General features: G+C 41.5%; 1 protein-coding gene across 6 annotated transcripts in view; it reads left to right on the forward strand.

Annotated features, from left to right (window-relative positions):
- COP1 (COP1 E3 ubiquitin ligase) overlaps nt 1-20,785 on the forward strand; it is a 333,778-nt gene that overhangs the window by 143,354 nt on the left and 169,639 nt on the right. For all 6 annotated transcript variants that reach the window (XM_072998208.2, XM_072998210.2, XM_020813947.3 and 3 more), the window contains 3 exons: nt 2,102-2,159; nt 10,890-11,004; nt 11,942-12,077. In XM_072998208.2, the coding sequence (XP_072854309.2) occupies nt 2,102-2,159; nt 10,890-11,004; nt 11,942-12,077 (309 nt within the window). The remainder of the gene's footprint in view (nt 1-2,101; nt 2,160-10,889; nt 11,005-11,941; nt 12,078-20,785) is intronic.

Here is a 20,785-nt window from a genome sequence, read left to right on the forward strand (position 1 = left end):
AGAAGGTTTTCGTTTGCATGCCTTATCTCACACCGTTTGTGAGATTGGCCATGTAACACAAGCCCCCTGGAGTATGGATATATTAATGATTGCCCTTATACCCTGAAAAGGATACTGATCAATATTGTTTTAGCATAGCAATCTGCATATCTAGTACAGTTATGTTTTGTGCCGTTGAGTCAGAACTGACTTATAATGACCTTAACAGTGCTTTCAAAGTAAGTGAGGTATTTAAGCAGTGGCTTTCCCAGGTCCACTCCCCCAGTCAGTTTCCATGTATGAGTGGGGGTTTGAACTCTGTTCTCCAGAGTCCTAGTCTGTCACTCTATTCACTACACTCTACTGAGGATATCCCCCCAGTATCTAGGTTCACTTATCCGCTGACTGAAAATATTAAATAAAAATCACAGAAATGAAAATATATACAACATATACTTTCTCCTGAAGGATCCAAGGTGGTTTACAGTATTAAAAGAAACAAAGGCAAAAACTAAATAATAAATTAGTACAATATTTAAAAAATGATTAAATAAATTTTAATCCCACAAATAGAACAATACTAAAAACAGAAGTAAAACATAGGATAAAATGTTAGCTTTGCAAATTGCTTTGGTCAACCAGTCATTTAAAGGAAAGCATGCCTGAAGAGAAAGCCCTTTGAATGCAGTAGCAAAATATATAATGTACTGTCTCTCAGCCACTCAGTGTCATTCATTTGTATGTTCTCATATACGGTATGTTCTCGCCGTGTGCGGAAATATTTACTTGGATACTTAATTACTTACTTACTTATTATATTTATTTGGATATTATATTTATTTGGATATATAATATTTATTATATTTATTTGGATTTATTTGAGTTATTTGCTAACAAATAGTTATTTTCATAACCAATTTTTACTTTTGTTTGTTTTTAATGGAGGCAGTAGGTTAGAAAAGCCAAGCTTTACAGAAAGAAGCAAAGGAAATTAAGATTTTGTTCTTCCTTCGCTTGCCTTTGCTTTCCTTTCTTAACTGCAAAAAAAAAAAAACAAAACCAAAAACAAAAACAAAAAAAAACCATAACATTTCTTGAATCCTTTGCAGACCCCTGTTAGGACATCATAACTGCCCAGGGGTCTGCCGACCACTAGTTAATAACCTAGGATCTAGAATAAAAACGTCTGGCTGGGAGATGATTGGGAGACCAAACTACTTGCCAAGCAACTGTTCAGGAGCCTAGAAATAGTTTCAGATTGGTTGTAAAAACAGAGTTTTAAATCAAGAACACAGAAACAGGATTTCACCTTGGATCATAACTGTGTTGAGGAAAACGTTTCCGAGGGAGATGGAGCTTTATGAAACAAAGCAGAGAAGGGATGCTAATATTACCTTGCTCCCTCTGGGTGTATTTGCATGTAACATTCCCCAGAGAATTCTTAACGCAAGCTCCACACTCCCAGCTTATCTATTAAATGAGTAAGCTGCTTGGTTTAAAGTCAGCAGTTCCTAAACTGTGATGGAGGGAGTAACTTTCTGGGATTCTGAGAAGGGTAGAAGAGGTAGGTCAGTGCTCCTAAGATTGTTCATGAGCACCTTGGACTGGAAACTTACAGATGTACTAAATAGAAAGATCAATTATATAATGCTGCTATGAATGAAAACTACCTAGAAAGCCAAAGCTTGAAGGTGTGAGTGAAAGGTAACTAGGAAATTCTGAGTAAAGCTAGCCCTGCATAAACAGGAGATATCTGCTCATACAACATAGCGATACAGTTAACACAACACTGAGTTAAACTCTATACCAAAATGTGTGATATAAATACCAGAATAAGAGAAGAACCATGCTGGTTATTTCATGAGGAATGGTCTGTGACATGGGTGAATTGCAGATGGGTCTCAAAATTGTGCCCCCCAACTCTAATTAGAATTGCTATGCTTATCATTCTAAGCCTGTAATCTGTGAAAAAGGTCCTTAATTGTATTCCTTTAATAACTTTTTCAAAAGAATGCCCTAGCCTTCTCTTTATAGTATTAGAGAAATTAATTATGTTGAAATCTGTAAAATAAATTTTATAAATTGTTATTTATACAAATTATTTTCTCCTTTATTTCTACAGTAGCATTATTGATTCTACAGAATACAACCAGCCTCCAGGATTTAGTGGTAGCTCCCAGGTAAGATATAAACTGGTATATGCAGAGTGGGAAAATAAGGTGTAAGGGAAGGCTGGGTAATTTCAGAGGTCCAGAAAATGCATCAGTTTCTGTTCCTGTCACTGTCCCCACATTTTTACTCAAACAAGTGCCGTCTATATTTCCCAGTTGGGATAAGAAACAATACCATTAGTTTTTCTGTTGCCCTGTTTTAAGTATAGGAAGGAGATTAAAAAACAAAACAAAATGGGAAGTCATTGAAAATAATTCCAGTTTTGAAAACGGTGCCTCCACACCTAAAATAGTTTGTGGAAGGCAAATATCCTGGTGGAATTCTCTTAGAGTATGCATTGGATAATTTGTATTTTCCAAATACGTTTGAGAAATGGATAGGACATTGGTGTTTGCCTTGGGGGACACGAAGTCCAAATTAGTCCTGTGGGAGTCCACTTGCAACCAGTGGCCCACAATTTGTCCACTAATGGTGTACAATGTCTCTCTTAATTCAGAATGCTGACCTGAATGCATTTAAATATCGGTGAGGTGTAAAAGCTAGTTCATGGTTTGAAACCTTTACATTATGCTGGGTGTTTTTAATGATCTTTGAACAGTATGAGAAGATGTGGGTGGAGGTCTGTGTCTAGAAAGTGCAGATAAAGCCTGACAGTTTTATTCACATCTCTCAAATTTTGGAAAAAAGAATAGCAGCTTCCAAATTCACTGATTAAGATCAGTGTCATGCTGCTGCAGTGAGTGGCAATAATCCTTTCTGTATCCTTTTTGGCACTAAAAATGGCTACTACTCAAATTGATGGTATGATTGAGTGGTACATACAGTGGTGCCCCGCATGACAATGATAATACATTCCATAGAAATCGCAGTTTAGCAAAAACATTGTCTTGCGGAAACCATTTCCCCATTGGAATGGTTTGAAACCCGTTTAATGCATTCCAATGGAGAAAAATCGTCGTAGTTTTCCGAAGAGTGCCCATAGGGAAGCCATTTTGCGAAGTGCCGATCAGCTGTTAAAATGGCTGCACCGCGAAGCATCGGTCCTTTAAACACCCGTTTTGCGAAGCGCCGATCGGTGTTAAAATCATCGTCTTGCGAGAAACGGTTTGCGAGGCAGGGACCCAAACATCATTGAGCAAAAATCGCCCATTGGAATCGCTGTTTTGCGAATCGCTATAGTGATCGCAAAAGCTCATTGTCATGCAGATCCGTTGTTTTGCGAGGTCGTTGTCTAGCAAGGTACCACTGTACTGCATACATGTTTTGCTACATACAGTATACACTTAAAGGAAGGAAGGAAAATTTTCAGTGGGAAGGGTTACCATTTGTTTGCCTGGCTTTCCTCTTATGATTCACTTGGGTGTTCTCCTTAAAAACTGCAACAGAATCATAGAATCCTAGGATAATTGAGTTAGAAGGGGTCTGTAAAGCAATCAATTCCAATGCCTTTCCCAGTACAGGAATCTGAGTCAAAGCCAATCTGACAGATTGTTGTACAATTTTCTTTTGAATGCTTCGAGCACTGGAGCACTCACCACCTCCCAAGGTACAGTGGGGCCTCGAATTATGAACATCCCTACTTATGAAAATTTTGAGGTATGAAAAGCTCCACCCGCAAAATTTGTTTCGACTTGTGGCCGGAGCTTCAACCTACGAAAGACAGGGGGAAAGGGTGGGAAATTCAAAGCTGTCCCCGCTGCCCTCTGCCTCCTGTCCCCACTGTCCTCTGCCTCCTGTCTGCTGCCAGCTTCCCAGGTGTCCAAGCCCCCTCCGCTGCCCTCTGTCTCCTATCTCCGTTGTCCTCTGCCTCCTGTTCCTGCGGGGACAGGAGGCAGAGGCAGCGGGTGCAGTTTTGGAAGCCCGGGAAGCCAAAAGCCACCCTGACTTCCGTGCCTGCTGCCAGCTTCCCAGGCGTCAAAACTGCTCCTGTTGCCCTCTGCCTTCTGTCCCCACAGGAAAGGGAGGCAGAGGGCAGTGGGGACAGGAGGGAGAGGGCAGTGGGTGCAGCTTTGGAAACCCGGGAAGCCGAAAGCCGTCCCGACCTCCGTGCCTGCTGCCTGCTTCCCGGGCATCCAAACCCCCTCCGCTACCCTCTGTCTCCTGTCTCCGTTGTTCTCTGCCTCCTGTTCCTGCGGGGACAGGAAGCAGAGGGCAGCGGGTGCAGTTTTGGAAGCCCGGGAAGCCAAAAGCCACCCTGACTTCCGCGCCCGCTACCAGCTTCCCAGGCGTCGAAATCGCTCCTGTTGCCCTCTGCCTTCTGTCCCCGCAGGAAAGGGAGGCAGAGGGCAGCGGGGACAGGAGGGAAAGGGCAGCGGGTGCAGCTTTGGAAGCCCTGGAAGCCGAAAGCTGCCCCGACCTCTGCACCAGTGCCAGCTTCCTGGGCGTCCAAACCCTCTCTGTTGCCCTCTGTCTCCTGTCCCCGTTACCGTCTGCCTTCAGTCCCCACGGGAACAGAAGGCAGAGGGCAGCGGGGACAAGAGGCAGAGGGCAGCGGGTGCAGCTTTGGAAACTCGGGAAGCCGAAAGCTGTCCTGACCTCCGTGCACACTGCCTGCTTCCCGGGCATCCAAACCCCCTCCACTACCCTCTGTCTCCCGTCCCTGTTGCCCTCTGCCTCCCGTCCCCATTGCCCTCAGTCTCCTGTCCCTGTGGGGAAGAGAGGGCAGCGGGGACAGGAGGCAGTGGGCAGCGGATGCAGCTTTGGACGCTCGGGAATTTTTTTTCTTTGGCCAGAATGGATTAATTGATTTTCAATGTATCCCTATGGGAAATGGTGCTTCCACTTAAGAAATTTTTGAGTTATGGCCACCTATCCAATACAAATTAATTTCGTAAGTCAAGGCACCACTGTAATTGGTTCCAGTGTTGTACTGCTCTAACAGTTAGGAAATTTTTTCCTATATTCAGCCTAAATCTGGCTTCTTGTAGCTTGAGTCCATTATTTGATATCCTGCACTCTGGGATGACAGAGAACAGATACTGTCCTTTGTATGACTTTCAGGTATTTGAAAAGTGCTATTGTATGTTCCCTCAGTCTTCTTTTCTCAAGGTTAAATGTGCCCCATTCCTTCAGTCTTTCTTTATAGGGCAGTGATGGTGAACCTATGGCATGCGTGCCACAGGTGGCACGTGAAGCCGTTTCTTCTGGCACACAACAAACCTTTTGAAGTGGCTGCAGCTGGGATTCCCCCTTTCTCTTCATGTTCTGGATCCTTTAGCTTCCTCTCCGTCCCCACGATTCCCCCTTTAACTAACTTCCTATCTATCCCCATGATTCCCCTTTAACTTCCTATCTGTCCCCATGATTCTCCCTGAAACTGCCACTTCCTGTTCCAGTTCTGGTCTTCTGGGTGGCACGGCAGCCCCTGGTTTATTCCCCACCCCCTCATTTTGGGCACTCGAGCTGAAAAAGCTTTGCCTCCACTGTTATAAGGGCTTCATTTCCAGTCCCTTTATCACCCTTGTTGCCCTCTGAATTTGCTGTGGTTTGTTGGCATCTTTCTTAAAGTATGGTGTCCAGATGAAACTTGACCAGTGCTGAATATAGGGGTCCTAGTGCCTTTTTTTGCAGTTACATCACAGTGTTGGCTCACATTCAGCTTTTGATCTACCGTATTTTTTGCTCCATAAGACGCACCTTTCCATAAGACGCACCAATTTTTTAGGAGAAGAAAATAGGAAAATATAATCTGTTTTCTTTGCTCCATAAGACGCACAGACTTCCCACCTCCCTGTTTTGTGGGAAAAAAGTGCGTCTTATGGTGCGAAAAATACGGTATATTAATTCTAAGATCCTTGTCACTCATAGTAGTACTGAGCCAAGTATCCCCCACCTTATAACTGTGCATTTTGTTTTCCTCCTTAGGTGTACAACTTTGCACTTATCCCTATTAAATTTCATTCTGTTGTTTTCAGCCCAGCGCTCAAGCCTTTCACGTTCTTTTTGAATTTTGTTTCTGTGCTCTAGGATGTTAGCTATCCCACCCAATTTTTTGTCATCCACAAATTTGATAAATATTCCCTGCATTTTCTCATTCGAGTCATTAATAAGTCGTTAATAAAAATATAGAAGAGCACTGGGTTCAGGAATGAGCATTGAGGTACTTCACTTGATACCTTTTCTCAGTTTGAGAGGGAGCAATTGTGTTTACCAAGAGCCATACAGTTTTGAGTCTAGAGCAACATGAGTAAACTTAGTTTGTGTTCTTTTTTTTGTTCTTCTTTGACATGTGTTAATTGTCTTCTGAATATTTGACTGCTTTAACAATTTATCCTAAAGAGATCCAGTGCTGTGCTTGATCTCTTTCAGCCTGTGACACCAGATCTGGTGGACAAAGCGCTTGACCGCTGTTGTGCCACCACCTCCTCCCTTGACCCTTGCCTATAACAACCGAATGGGCCACTGCAATAATTAATGGGTCTCTTCGGGAAGAGACACTCATTAGGCCCATTAGGAAGAAACCAAGTTTGGCGGCGGATGACAATGGCAAATATAGGCCTGTCGCCAATGTTTCTTTCCTCAGCAAAGTGGTAGGGAGGGTGATGGCTGACCAGCTCCAGGCCCTTTTGCATGAAACAAACGCCCGGAATCCATTTCAGTCAGGCTTCAGGCCATGGCATGGCATAGAAAGGGCATTGGTCACCCTGTTTGATGACCTGCTGAAGGAGGCCAACAGGGCAAAATGCCTCTATTAGTCCTACTCGATATCTCAGCGGCCTTCGATACCATTGACCACGGTATCCTCCTGGGGAGGCTCTCCGAGCTGGGAATCAGTGGTCTGGAGCTAGCCTGGCTCTGATCCTTCTTGGAGGACCCTCCCCAGAGAGTACAGCTTGGGGAGAGTGTATCGGCTCCATGGAATCTTAATTGTGGGGTTCCACAGGGCTCGATTATCTCTCCAATGCTGTTTAATATCTGCACGAGGCTGCTAGGTCAGATAATTAGGGGGTGTGGGGCTTTGTGTCATCAGTACGCTGCTGACACCCAGATCTACATCTCCTTTTCTCCAATAACAGTGGATGATGTTTTGTCCCTTCACCGCTATCTGGGGGCCATATTGAAATGGATGCAGGGGAATGGTCTGAAGCTGAATCTGGACAAGACCGGTGGGTGGCCCCGATGTCAGTGATTTGGGGAACTCCCTCCCCTTTGGGATAAAGCGCTGGGTGACTCTCACCACAAAGAATTTGATTCACAGCCTAGGGGGCCATCTTGACTCAGCACTTATCATTGGGACCCAGGTAGCATCAGTGGTTCATAACGCCTGCCAGCAAAGTCAATTTCCTAGGAAATTGCTCAGCCACGGGCAGAGAGGTTCCAAAGTAAATCGCTCCTTTACCAGGCAAACTGGGTCCGTAAGTTTTGCCTTAGGGTAGCTAAAATTTACTCTGGCACCAAGTCTGACCGATTTTATTGAGAACCAAGCCACACACGTGAGTATCAGGGAATTCCATCCTTCTAGCACTCATAAATCAGTTGGACCCAAATTGGTAGCGTTAAGTTACGTGGCTTTGTAAAATGCATCAATTTAGATAAGCCAATTATTTATAACAGCTTGTGTCTATTCAAGAACCTAACTTCCGGCTCTTAAGCATATTTACTTTTATTAGAAAAATATAATTCTGAGAGAAATCAGTTTAAGCAAAGCATAGCAAAGCTATGTCCCCATTGACAGGAGATAGAATTCCTCTGAAACAAACGAAAATAATAAAACATCTAGCTAACAAAAAAGAAAAGGGGGGGGGCGGACCTCCCCTCCAGCTTCAGGAAAAACTACATCTTAAAACAAACTACAAGTCCTAATGTCCATCATCAAAACAACATTCCATCAGGTTTCTGGAAAATCCAAAGTAAACTTTCTCAGTAGGAAGAACTCAGGCTTACTGTCCTTGGGATTAGATAGTCCATGCCGAGTCCTGTATGTTGGCATCCATCTTCTATCTCCCTCGTGGTAGAATCTCCTCCTTTCTTGTTCCCATGAGGCTCAGGGAAAGTTGTTTAGTCTTCCTTACTCTGTACTAGCCAGGTTGCTTGGTTACGAGATAAAACTATGCTGGACAGTACAGATGTACAGCTAGGAATCAACTTTGGAAATTTCCACTCTCAACTCACACACAGAAACAAGATGAATTCATTTTGGCTAATTTTGTGATTACAAATCCCATCAATAAATCATTTTATGCCTATTTCCGTCTTTGACGGATTGCCCAGCTGCGTTCCTATCTTGATATGGGGGCCTAACCCCTCTGGTCCATGCTCTTGTAGTCTCGAGATTAGACTACTATAGTGTGCTCTATGTGGGGCTACCTTTGGGATTGATGCGGAAGCTTCAAATGGTGCAGAATGCGGCGGCCAGACTTCTTACTGGGGTGAGAAAACATCAACATATCACCCCTACTCTGGCTGCCCTGCATTGGCTGCCAATTTGTTTCCGCATTGATTTCAAAGTACTAATTATGACATATAAAGCCCTAAACGGTTTAGGACCTCAATATCTCGTGGAACACCTTCTCCCACCTAGATCTACCCATATCACTCGCTCTAGTATAGATGGGTGGCTGAGGGGCCTAACGCCAAGAGAGGCCCGAAGAGAAAGAACAAGAATGCGGGTCTTCTCGGCAGTGGCCTCTCACCTCTGGAACAGTCTCCCCCCAGAAATTTGTGGCTCCCTTGCTGGGTGTTTTTAAGAGCCAACTCAAGACCCAGCTCTTTAGGTAGGCCTTCGCTCCTGTCAATACCTAATTTATTTGCCATCTTCAATTGTATTGATGTTGTTTTATTTTATTATTCTTGAGTGTTGTTAGCTGCCCAGAGTAGACCGGTCTAGATGGGTGGGATATAAATAAAATAAAATAAAATAAAATAAAATAAATAAATAAATAAACAAATAAACAAATAAATAAATAATCAAAGGGGCTGGTTTGATATGTTTTGTACACAAAGGGTTGTAGTACTATGTTGCTTGAGCACATCCTATTAAAAATGTTGACTCTTCGACTGTGTCCTACATTATCTCTGCCACAGAGCATGTTCCATTGGAATCACAGTGACAGTTATTCCCTAATTAACTATCTTGATGTTAGTGTATGACATTTGGAGTGATTTTTTACTGTGCCATGGATGGGCAATTGGGAACCTCCAAATATTTTTATTAACTCCTGTAATCCTTCACCATGTTTAGAGCTAATGACAGTTGTAGGAAAGAAAATACCTAGAGGGCCACAGTTGCCGGTCACTGCATTAAATCTAGCTAATTACGTATTTAGGTCTTTTGCAATAATAATGCAATCATAAAGATATATTTTGGTAGCTTTTTCAGTGTGGAATTTATGTTATTATTTAGAGTTCTACATCAATAAACATTACAATGAAGTAAAACCTTCATTTTGGCTGCATTTGATTATAAAATCAATATGGTGGAAAGAAGGCAGAAAAATTGTAGCATGTCAAGAAAATGTATAGATAGGTTCTACAAAAGAGAATGTATCACTGCATGTAATTCAGAAAAGGCTAGCATTTGAAAGAGAATTTAAATGAGTCCTGAACTTATCATTGCATATTTAAAGCTGGGAACAAATCGATTCAATACTTGAAAATACTGCATAGGAAAACCCTTAAAATTAAAATAAGTATCTTTATAAACAAAAACAATTTCAGAATATTTCATAAATAATCTAGGTTGAATGTCATCTAATCTGAATCTAGTCAGTTCAGATCACACTCAGATGTAGACATGTCATATATTTCCTGTATATTTACCTATTTTATATTTTTAGGATGGAAAGACTTCAGAGACTCACTTTAAGATTTGTACTTTTGAGGGCACATATAAAAAATTAAACTAATGCATAATGCTGAAACTTGGGCATATATTCTGAATAAATGAAGTTGTTGAATTGTATTTTAAAAGGAGAGAAGCCACAGAAGCATATTGTAATTTTTTTAATTTTTAATTTTTGGTAGATACTGGTGTGTGTGGGGGGAGGATGTTCTTTGACTCATGGGAGTGCTGTAAAACAGTAGTTCTGAACCTTGGGTAATGCAAGTTTCTTTTTCATGGCCTCTGTGAATGCACACATATGGGTATTGTCTGCGCCTGCGCTGACTCTCTCGGAAGATTCTAGAGCTAAAAGTAACAATTTTATGGTGTGATCCTCCACGAGGTATATGCTCCTCCCACCCACCATCTTCCACAGTTCCTTAATTTTATCCGCCCGGTATGAAGGAAAGAATTAATTACCCGTATGTGTGACTTTACAGAAGACCACTCAAAGAACTATGGTTACAGGTAAGTAACCTCTTTGTTTTTTGACTGCAATTCCCAGTAGCCTTCAGCACCACTTGTGTTGGCTGGGGTTTCTGGGAGCTGCAGTCCAAGAACTACTGGATTACCTAAGGTTGAGAACCTTTAAGCATTTCTTTTATATTGGAGTGATTCTTATTTTTTCAGTTCATTTCAATAGGGTGATAAATTATTTTGTGATTCTTATTTCCTGAACGTTATGCCTGAGGCAGAACTATTGAAAGTATATACATTTGTTGAAATTACTACCTTCATAAAAACAAGCATTCCAGGTAAGTTATTCTTGATCAATGGGTCACACTGGAGAACCAAAACAAGTAGGTACAGTGGTTTTGATTCTTTGTGCCTATGAAATGTCTTAAGTAGTATCTGCCTGAATTGGTAGACAAGTCTGTAGCTTGCTTATGAGTACAGTTTTTCCCCTTCCTTTATTCAGACTAAGAAGCAGCCTTGGTATAATAGTACATTAGCATCAAGGAGGAAGAGACTTACAGCTCATTTTGAAGATCTGGAACAGTGCTACTTCTCCACCAGGATGACTCGTGTATCAGGTAGGATACATGTCAACTACTGAATGGAGAACTGTTTCTTTCTGATACTTAAGGTTCATTCACTTCATATCATTCACTTGCATGGCAGTGTGCTACTCACCTATGATGCGAAGCTATTTCCGTAGACATAGTTGTAATGGCTCAGTTTAAAGTTTGGTTTGCCTTTAACCTCTTTCCTCTCCATGATTATTCTCTCATGTTTATTTCTGTTATTCCCTTTAAAGCTTTAGATTTTTCAAAATGCCTTCCTCTTTATTGTGTCCAATGTTGGGTTTCTATCAGAATCATGTTATGTCTTTGGGTGAAAATTGTGAACTATGTTCTCCCCCAATTTCATTTATTCAGAGTCCATTTAGAGAGAACCTTTTTGGTCTATGCTGCCTTGCCTTCACATCTGCTGCTTTATTATGTGTTTGGTGTCACTCTAAAGGTTCTGTGGAACCATATGGTCAGACTTAAAGTTAACTTTAACCGTATGGTTAAAATTAAAATGAATGATCAAACTAACTCATATCGATAAAATTAAATTACATTAATTATTATTAAATACAATAATTTGTGATTCTCTTGTCAAAACTCTTTCCTTCCCCACATCTAGAACACCACTATGACCATGGCCATGACATTCTGATCCTTTTCTGCAGTGATCTTATACTTTTTCTTAAATTTAGAGTTCTCCATTACAGTTACATATCTGCCATTATCTTTTCCTGTGTGAGCTTTGCCATGGCCAGTGCTCTTCCAGTTAAACCACACTAAGCAGTAATCTTTTAATTTCCTTCTTAAAATACAGTAAATAAAATTGGGACCAATTGAAGCTATAGTTCCAATTCAATTAATTTTTGTATTTAGTTGAGGGACAAACTTGATGTAGATTATGCAGTATGTACATTTTGATGCTCTTTTAAAAAACTTTGATGTTCCCTGCCCCATCCAGATGACAGCAGAACCTCAAGCCAGCTGGATGAATTTCAGGAGTGCCTGTCCAAGTTCACTCGATACAATTCGGTCCGACCCTTGGCAACACTGTCTTATGCTAGCGATCTCTACAATGGATCAAGCATAGTATCCAGGTAACAATGTGATGTGACAACTACTGTCCTTTTGCAAAATCTCATTTTTGGGCAAAGTACTTGAGTGTGTGGTGGCTGGGAAGCTTTGAATGTTCTTGGAGGAAAATGATTATCTGGGCCCATTTCAGTGTTGTTTTAGACCAAGGTTCAGTATTGAAATGCCTTTAGTTGCCCTGACCTGCTTTGGATTGAAGGCAGGGGAGAGCAGCCCTATTAGTTTTCCTGGATCTCTTAATGGCTTTGGATATTGTTTATCATGGTACTCTCTTGGATAGGCCCTGTGAAATGGGAGTAGAGGACACTGTACTACAGTGATTCCATTTGTGCCTTTGGAACTGTTCTCATGAGTGGTGTTGGGGGACTTCTGCTGAACTCCGTGGCAGTTAAGCTCTGGGGTACTGCAGTGTTCCATTCTATCTCCCATTGGAATTTTGGGGTTGGATGCCATCAATATGCTGATGACACTCAGCTCTATTTCTCTTTATCATCGGAACTGGCTGAGTCTGTACAGGTCTGGAGGCTGTAATGAGCTGGATATGGGCCAATAAAGAAAAGCTGAACCCTGACAAGAATGAAGGCTTTGTGGCTCAGTCCCAAAGTCCAAGAGTTGGGAAGGAGATTTGTTCTGGATGGAGTCACACTCTGCCTGAAGGGGCTCATGTGTAGTTTTTGGGGCATTCCTAGATTCATCTTAGTCCTTGAAAGTTCATGTGAGTTCAATGGCTTGAAGTTCCTGGGGTCAGCTTCAACTGCCCTGCCACTTATGACCATTCCTGAACACGGATAACTTGGCTACAGTAGTCCATGCCTTGGAAACTGTCCAGTTAGATTACTGCAATGCACCATATGTGGGGCTACCCTTAAAGATGACATGGTTGCTGCAGCAAGTGCAGTATACAGCAGCTGGACTGCTAACAAGAACATCCTTCAGAACCCACATTGCACCAGTTCTGAAGGAGTCGCACTAATTGCCCGTATGCTTCCAGTCTGAGTTCAAGGTATTACAATAACTTACAAAGCCCTAAACCATTTGGGGCAACTTTGGCATCATTTTGGCAGCAAGTCAAGATGGGTTTTTTAAAGAGCCTTTGGGGGTTGAAGATTGTGGTTTGTGTTGGTTTTAGGGTAGTCTTTTAAATGATTTAATGTTTTAGTGTTTAAATTTTGTGTTGTTTTATTTTAAATATCACATGTTTTTGAATCATTTTATACAGGTTTTTAGCCCGTTCTGAGAACCTGTTCTATAGGTTGGGCTACAGATATTAAATAAATAAATATTTGATTTTTGCAAATTATTGTGTACTCATAGTCCATTTTTGTTTCAAATTTCTGCCTAGATGACTATGGTCCATAACATAAGCATTTTGGTTGTTTCTAAAAGTATGTAAATTTACTACTTGTGATTAGTGCATACCTTTAAAGGATACATTAGCGTTAAAAAGCTTGGAAATCCAAAGTGTGCTGGAATTGTGGCCTGTATTTTTTCTTGCTATGTAAATGCTGTGCATTGTGGAGTTCATTGGGTTGCTTATAGGTGCTTTACAATAAATTAGAAAATAACTTTATTGTGTATGCTTGGGAGAATATTAATTTTTAGGGATAACACTTGTGTACTTCGAATTTGGGAACAATGAAAGCTACTAAGACACTGTTGGACCATCGTCATTTAACTTTAGCTGATAGTTTTCATCCCATGATATTCTTACTAAAGCGCTTAATGTTTCAAAGAAATCTCCATCTGCAAATAATTAGATGAATATTTTAATTTAAACTTAATTTTCAGCCTCTTTAAAAGTGCCTATAAGGATGTTGTATAGGGTTGACTGACATTTGGTAGAGGTCATTGTTTTCAATCTTAAAGAACAAGATGGAACTTTTATTCTGTGTGAACTTTGGTCCTTAGTTGCAAAATCCTCCAAACCAAATATATACTGAATTAGTGTTCTGTTTTCATTCTCTCTCCCCCCTCCCTCCCTCCCTCCCTCCCTCTCTCTCTGTCTTCCAAATAATTCGGATTCTTTTTTGTGATACCCATGTATCCACACAAAATGGGCAAAATGGGGTGTATGTGCGCCTGTGTGACACAGCTTCGGAAAGTTCCAGAGCTTCAAAAATGAAAGTGCTTAGTGGCCCCACTTTCTTCAGGTTTTTTATTTTATTTTTTTGGGGGGGTCTCCCACTGTAACAGCATGCTAAGGACCACTGGCTTCTGTTACCTTCCTTCTTTACAGTAGGTCTTCTGCTTCTTTTTTCCGTTTCTGTTCCCCCTTCATTCCCCCTGTTTACAGAGGGTTTACCCTCCAATTTGTGACCTCTGCCCTAATGGAAAAGTGTGCCACATGTGGCAAAAGATTCCCCAATCTGAAGGGCATGATACTTGCTTATTTTGCTTAGGGGAAACCCATTTGGTTCAGTACTGTAAAATCCGTAAGAGCTTTACCCCCGTACACTCAATAATCGTCAGTCTCAGCTTTGATCTTTCCTTTGGGAACAATCCCTCTGAGCCACGGATCCCCCTTCAGGATGATTCCAACCACCCAGATGGATCATTCAGCTCTTTCAGGGATAGCCCTGGATGTAGAGTCCATTCCTTCATCTTCTATGAAACCACCATTGAAATTGAGAAAGAAATTGGAGTATGGCAGCTGTAAATGCACAGCAGCCTCCGATATTGATGTGTCAAAGAAGAAGAAATGGCAGCCTGTACATGGCATCGTGGGTATGGCAGTTTCGGATCAGCAGTTAATCATTTGAGGGTCTACCTCTGCTCCCACTACCAATGCCCCAGTATACAGTCTTGGTTTCAGAGGGTGAATGCTTGAACCCCTTTGTGCAGAGTGTTGCCGACTTACGGAGAGTGTCATCACTCTGGAGTCTGCTGCAAGAGCAATCCTTACTTCTAGTGTCCCAGGATGACAGTTGAAATCAAGATCCCTGTCTCTTAATCAACGGTCTCCACAACCAGTAGGAAGTGCAGGAAGTCCAGATGGTGATAGTTCTCACAATTGCAACCCCATCAATACTGACTGCAGCCCCATCAATACTGACAATGTTACTAGAGATCTACATCAATGAGCTCTCAGTATTGTGAGGATGTTTACTATACACACGTCTTCTGCACTCCCTGCTTCATGTACGGGCACATGGTCTGGCCCTCCCTGTCATATAGAACCTGTGATGCTCACAATCCTCTTAGGGATCGCTGGGCACTCGGTCAGAGAGTCCGCCAGGCCCTTATCTACCACCTTTGTGCTGGATCGAGTCCTCAGACCCCAGCAGTGCATAGCATAAGCCCCTTTGAGCAAGACTGACCTAAAAAGAATGCTCTTGCACTTATTTAGTACTTAGCAAGTACTGTACAGACAACATGGGCTTTGTGGGTCCTTAGAACTCATAATAGCTCAGTGAGGTAGGACTCTGAATAGTAGCTAGTTTGTGTCCTTTCCTCTTCCTGGATTTAGCCAGACCTTTGCTGTTCAAGAGACCAGTCCTCAATAAGGATTTTAAGATTAATTTTTTTATTAGAAAAATAAAGTTTCATAGAAAATCAGTTTATATTGCATAAGTATAGCATTCAAGAACGTATTCAAATATTACTGCAGTTAAATAAAATAACTATTTCCCAGCCAAAATAATAAACTTCTAAAAGCTAATCTAGGGTAGGCTATAGAGGGTTAGCCCTCCTCTCTCTTCCTCCTTTATTTACATCCCCCCTCTCTCAAACTACATGCTCATTCCATCATCAGAATAGAAATCCATCATCAGTCTCAATCCATCATCAGTAAAGAATAATAGAAAAATAATGATTTCATGTAACACATCCTCCATTTTCTATTTTCCCAAATTCCTCCCTTCTTGAAGGACTATCTGGCTATTAACCAATTAAATTTAAGATGTACCACCTCTCTCCCCCCACTATTCCCATGAGAGTTGCAGGTGTTGTTTGTTTTCTGTAACAGGCTTGGAATGTTGAGTCTTCCAGGCCCCTTGGTTTGGCCTTCCTGGCTGTAACTGTCTGCAGAAAAACATTCTCGTGGTGCTAAGAAAAACACATTCAAAAGTTCCACAAATCATCTCTATGCAGAACCATTCTAACTCCATTTTATGTTTCTCTTGACTACATAACCCATCATAATGACATGCTTCTAATCACATTTTCCCTGATCATGACAGAATCCATTGTCAATTAATCTCAGCACAGCAAGTTTCGATCATGCACACACGCTCCTCCTCGATCTCCAGAAACTTATGCTGCCAGCCCTCAAGGCCGATCTTCCTGAAGATATGAGTGGCGTCCAGACTCCCATTCTCATTGAGATCTTCAAAATCGGTCTCTATCTCCAAACCGCTCTGTTGCCCTCTGCCTTCCACAAGACCAGTGCTACCACCGGGGCTCCCCCCCCCAGCTTCCACCCAAGCCTTGGCTCTCTGGCCCACCTCACCTGAGATCTTACGGCCTTCTCCTAATCCAGACATCTTACTTACCTCTCTATTACTGGTGCTTGCATCAGCTGTTGGCAACTCCCTTTGTTCCTGCAAGAGAAAGACAACCAGACTGACAGCTCTGCTGATTCCAACAGGGAGGAGGGGAAAGACTCTGTTCTTGTTCCAGAAACCTTATGTGGTTCTGACGTCCAAGATGCTGGTCCTGTCTCATCTTCAGAGGATCTGTCTTCCTATAATGATCTAATAGAATGACAGAGTAATTGCAGCTACCGGTTTTCAAGCCAGTACCAACAGCTAAAGATGAAGTTTTTACCTGCATCCACAAGAAGGTGGACATCCTTATTGAAATGGCATTGCTTGAGACCCTGATAGACCTTATCAGACAGTCCTGGCAGAAACCTTCCTCAATCCCACCAACATCCCATAGAATTGAGAACTTCTACAATGTCCAGCAGAACAAAGCTAAGTTCCTATTTAAACATCCGATACTGAACTCTGACATCATCCAAATGAGATCCAAGGGCTGTGCTCGTGACACTCCAAATAATAAAGTCATAAACAAGACTTGTTTGCTCACAAGATCTATTCCTCAGTGGCATTCTACATGTACATAGCTAATTATCAAGCCGTGATGGGTGCTTACCGCTACTTCATCTGGGAAGAGTTTAAGAACATTATTGCTGACCTGCCATCAGACAGTCTCCGGCCATCTCCTTTTAGCAAGAGGCCTATGCTCTGGTTGGGCAACAAATCCACTCTGCCTGGTGTGTAGCAGATTGTGAAGCTAAGAGTATAGCAGTGAGCATCATTATGTGCAGAAATGTCTGACTTCACTCAGCGGGCTTCCCAGATTACTCCAAGTCTTCATCAAGGACTTCCCCTTCAGTAGAGAGGGCCTCTTAAATGACAAAACCGATGACTTTATGCAAGATTTTCACAAAAAGAAGACCAACACGAAGAAAATGAGTATAAACTTGTACCGTCTAACAAGATCTCACTTTTGCCCTCACTGAAAGAGATCCCTGCCATACTCTCATTACATGTCACCGTCTGAGTGGTCCAAGACCTCTGACTGGACAATCCACCAGTGCCTTACCCCAGCCTCCTCCTCTACCAAATACAAGCAAACAGTCTTCTCCAAAAAAGGCAGACAGGAAATCTCGGCAGCAGCCCAAGCTTGACGCATGCATTCCTCTACCACCATCACCCCACATTAGAACAGCTACAGACATATGCTCAGCACTGTTCATGCTTGGGAAGCTATTACTTCAGATGTATGGGTCCTCAACATCATATCTCACAGATATGTAATATAATTTTCCACCCTTCCATCCACGGGCCATATCTGATGCACCCTACTCTCTCCCGTTCTCCAGGAGGAAATCTGCACACTCCTGGCAAAAGGAGCCATCTGAAGGGTACCTCTGCACTACATCTCAAATTGCTTCTTCTACCGCTACTGTATGGTACTGGAAAGGGACAGAGGGCTGTAAGCTAGCCCATTCTCCTAGAAGAATCAGACAGCTTGGAATAGAGAGGTTCCAGAGTCTAAGGTACTCCTATTTGAGATGAGATGAGTCCTTGTCTCATCCAGGCAGTCACACTAGACTCTTTTCCCAAGTCTATTCCCATTTAAAATCATTGAGAAACCAAAATATAATCATGAGTCTCAGAGTCATTTAGATCTCTCAGTACTCAAGAAAATATTGGACTCAAGATAGCTTAGTTCAGTGGCCTAAAAGAAATCTAATTAAGTAATGGTAGCAGGTTATGTCTGTTCAAGTGATCATACATCAGATCTTAATAATAATTATTTTATTAGAAAAATAAAGATTTAAAAGAGTTCAGTTTGTTGCAAAAGCATAGCAAGTAGAAACATTTCCAGAACTACTCAGTTAGAAATCTAACAAACTCCAGCTAAAAAAAATTAAACAATAAAATTGCTATCTAAGAAAAATTAGGAAAGCCATTGCCTCCCTCTAAGCTACTTTTAAGAACTACATCCTAATGAATTTCAGGAACTCCAAAGTCCATCTAGAAATCCATAGTCCATAAAAACCACACAAGTCCCTCTAGAAATCCAAAAGGGAAAAGTCTCTCCAAAAATCCATAAGGCAAAGGTCTCCTTCTGTCTCAGTAATTCTCCATTTTCACTCCTCGTGCTGGAAAACCCCCCTTCTTCTTCTCCACCGCCAACAACCAATCAGGAAGAAGGAAAAGTTGTCTTTCTCCGCCTTTCTTTCCCATGGACCTGCAGATGTTGTTTACCTTTCTCTGCTGGAATGTTTGGACTTCAGTAGGTCTTCTGTCTCCTAGTTACTAGATAACATTGCTAGCTACTGTGAAGAAAACAGCATCTAGAGACTTCCAGTAAAATGACACAGACTTAAGATGGATTCCTTCTGGCTAATTCCATGACTACAAATCCCATTTAGAAATTACATTCTGGCTTCAGCATCCTATATCATGACAAGGGCTACACCCCATCTTGGAACTACATGCCGTCAATGTTTTATCATCCCAAAACATTTTCAGATGGTAACATTGCAATCCATTCTCCCTTGCTTCACTGGGGGAACTGGTTTGTGTCTATAGACCTCCATGACACATACTTTCATATATTAATTCAGCCACAACATTGTTGTTTCCTAAGCTTCCCTGTTGCCAATCAGGCCTACAGCTTCCATTCACTTCCCTTTGGATTATCCACTGTGCCATGGATTTTCACTAAGCGCATGGCACTGGTGGCAGCATTTCTCAGAATCAAGGGAGTCATTGTTTTTCTCTACATTGACGACTGGCTTCTGGTGGAACACAATAAAGACACTTTGAGTGCAAACATCACATTCACCCTGCTCTTGAGTCATGGGCTACATGTCGATATAGAGAAGTCTGACCTCATCCCATACCAAACCATCCACTACATCTGAGTGCTCCTCAATGCCATGAACATGCAGGCCTGGCTCAAGCACATGTAAACATTATCGTGTCTACTCAAAAGCTGATTTATGCTTGATATCGCTCGGTCCACTCAGTCCAACAAGTGCTAGGCCTCATGGTGTCCACTATGGCAGGCTTGCTCTGTGATGCACCGGACCCCATAAAGGGCTGCTAGCATTTGGTCAGAGAGCTCAACAGGCTGCTTACCTACCACCTTTGCGCTGGGGCAAGTCGTAAGCCCTTTGAACAAATCTGATCTTAAAATAACACTATTCACTTACTCAGTACTTTGCAAGTACAGGCACATGGGCTTTGTGATTCCTTAAAATTCACAACAGCTCAGTTAGGTAGGACTCTTAAAAGATAGCTAGTTTGTGGCCCTCTCCACTTCCTGGATTTAGCCAGACCCTGCTGTTCAAGAGACCAGTCCTTTTGTAGAATTTTTATAATTAATTTTTATTAGAAAAATAGTTTCATTAGAAATCAGTTTATATTGCATAAGCATTAGCATCAAGAACATGTTCAAAGATCATATTCAAAGATCATTGCAGTTAAATAACTATTTCCCATTAAAATAATAAACACTAACAAGCTAATTAAGGTAGGCTATAGTGGACTAGCCCCACCTCCTTTTTTCTCCTTACTTACATCCTTTTTCAATCAAGTCCTTTCTCTCCCATCATGGAATCGAAACCCATAACAGAAGAACACGCGAAACATCAGAATCACATTCACATAACCAATCATCCAGTTTCCACCTTTCTTTTTTTTTTTTAGAGTTTTTTTTTTATTAACTATAACAAAAAAATCATATACATAAAACATATACACTTACAACACAATAACAGTGTTCCCCACCACCATATACGGGACCTCTTGCCATATTCTTCTTTTTTCTTCTTCTTCTCATTCTTCTTCTTCTATTGTCCTCCTCTCCAGAACTGCATAGATTCTTGATTTGGAGCTCTCCCTTTTCCCCTTATTAACACATATTCCAAAAATTTGCCCCATATTACATAAAAATTATTCTTTTTCAACTCTCCTTTCTTCATCTTTAAATTACAAGTTAATTTATCATTTAATGCTATATTCCATATTTCTTTATACCATTCTTCAATTTGTAATTCAGTCTTTAATTTCCACTGTCTAGCAATAATCAATCTAGCTGCTGTTATTAGATTAGTTATCAATTCTTTAATCATTTTGTCATATTCCACATTCTCATATATTGATAACAAAGCAATCTCAGCCTTACATTCTATATCTTTTCCACAGATACAACTTAATTCTTTAAAAATTTGTCTCCAAAAACTTTGTACCTT

Source organism: Pogona vitticeps, chromosome 4 (genome assembly GCF_051106095.1).
Source record: "Pogona vitticeps strain Pit_001003342236 chromosome 4, PviZW2.1, whole genome shotgun sequence".
NCBI lineage: Eukaryota > Metazoa > Chordata > Lepidosauria > Squamata > Agamidae > Pogona > Pogona vitticeps.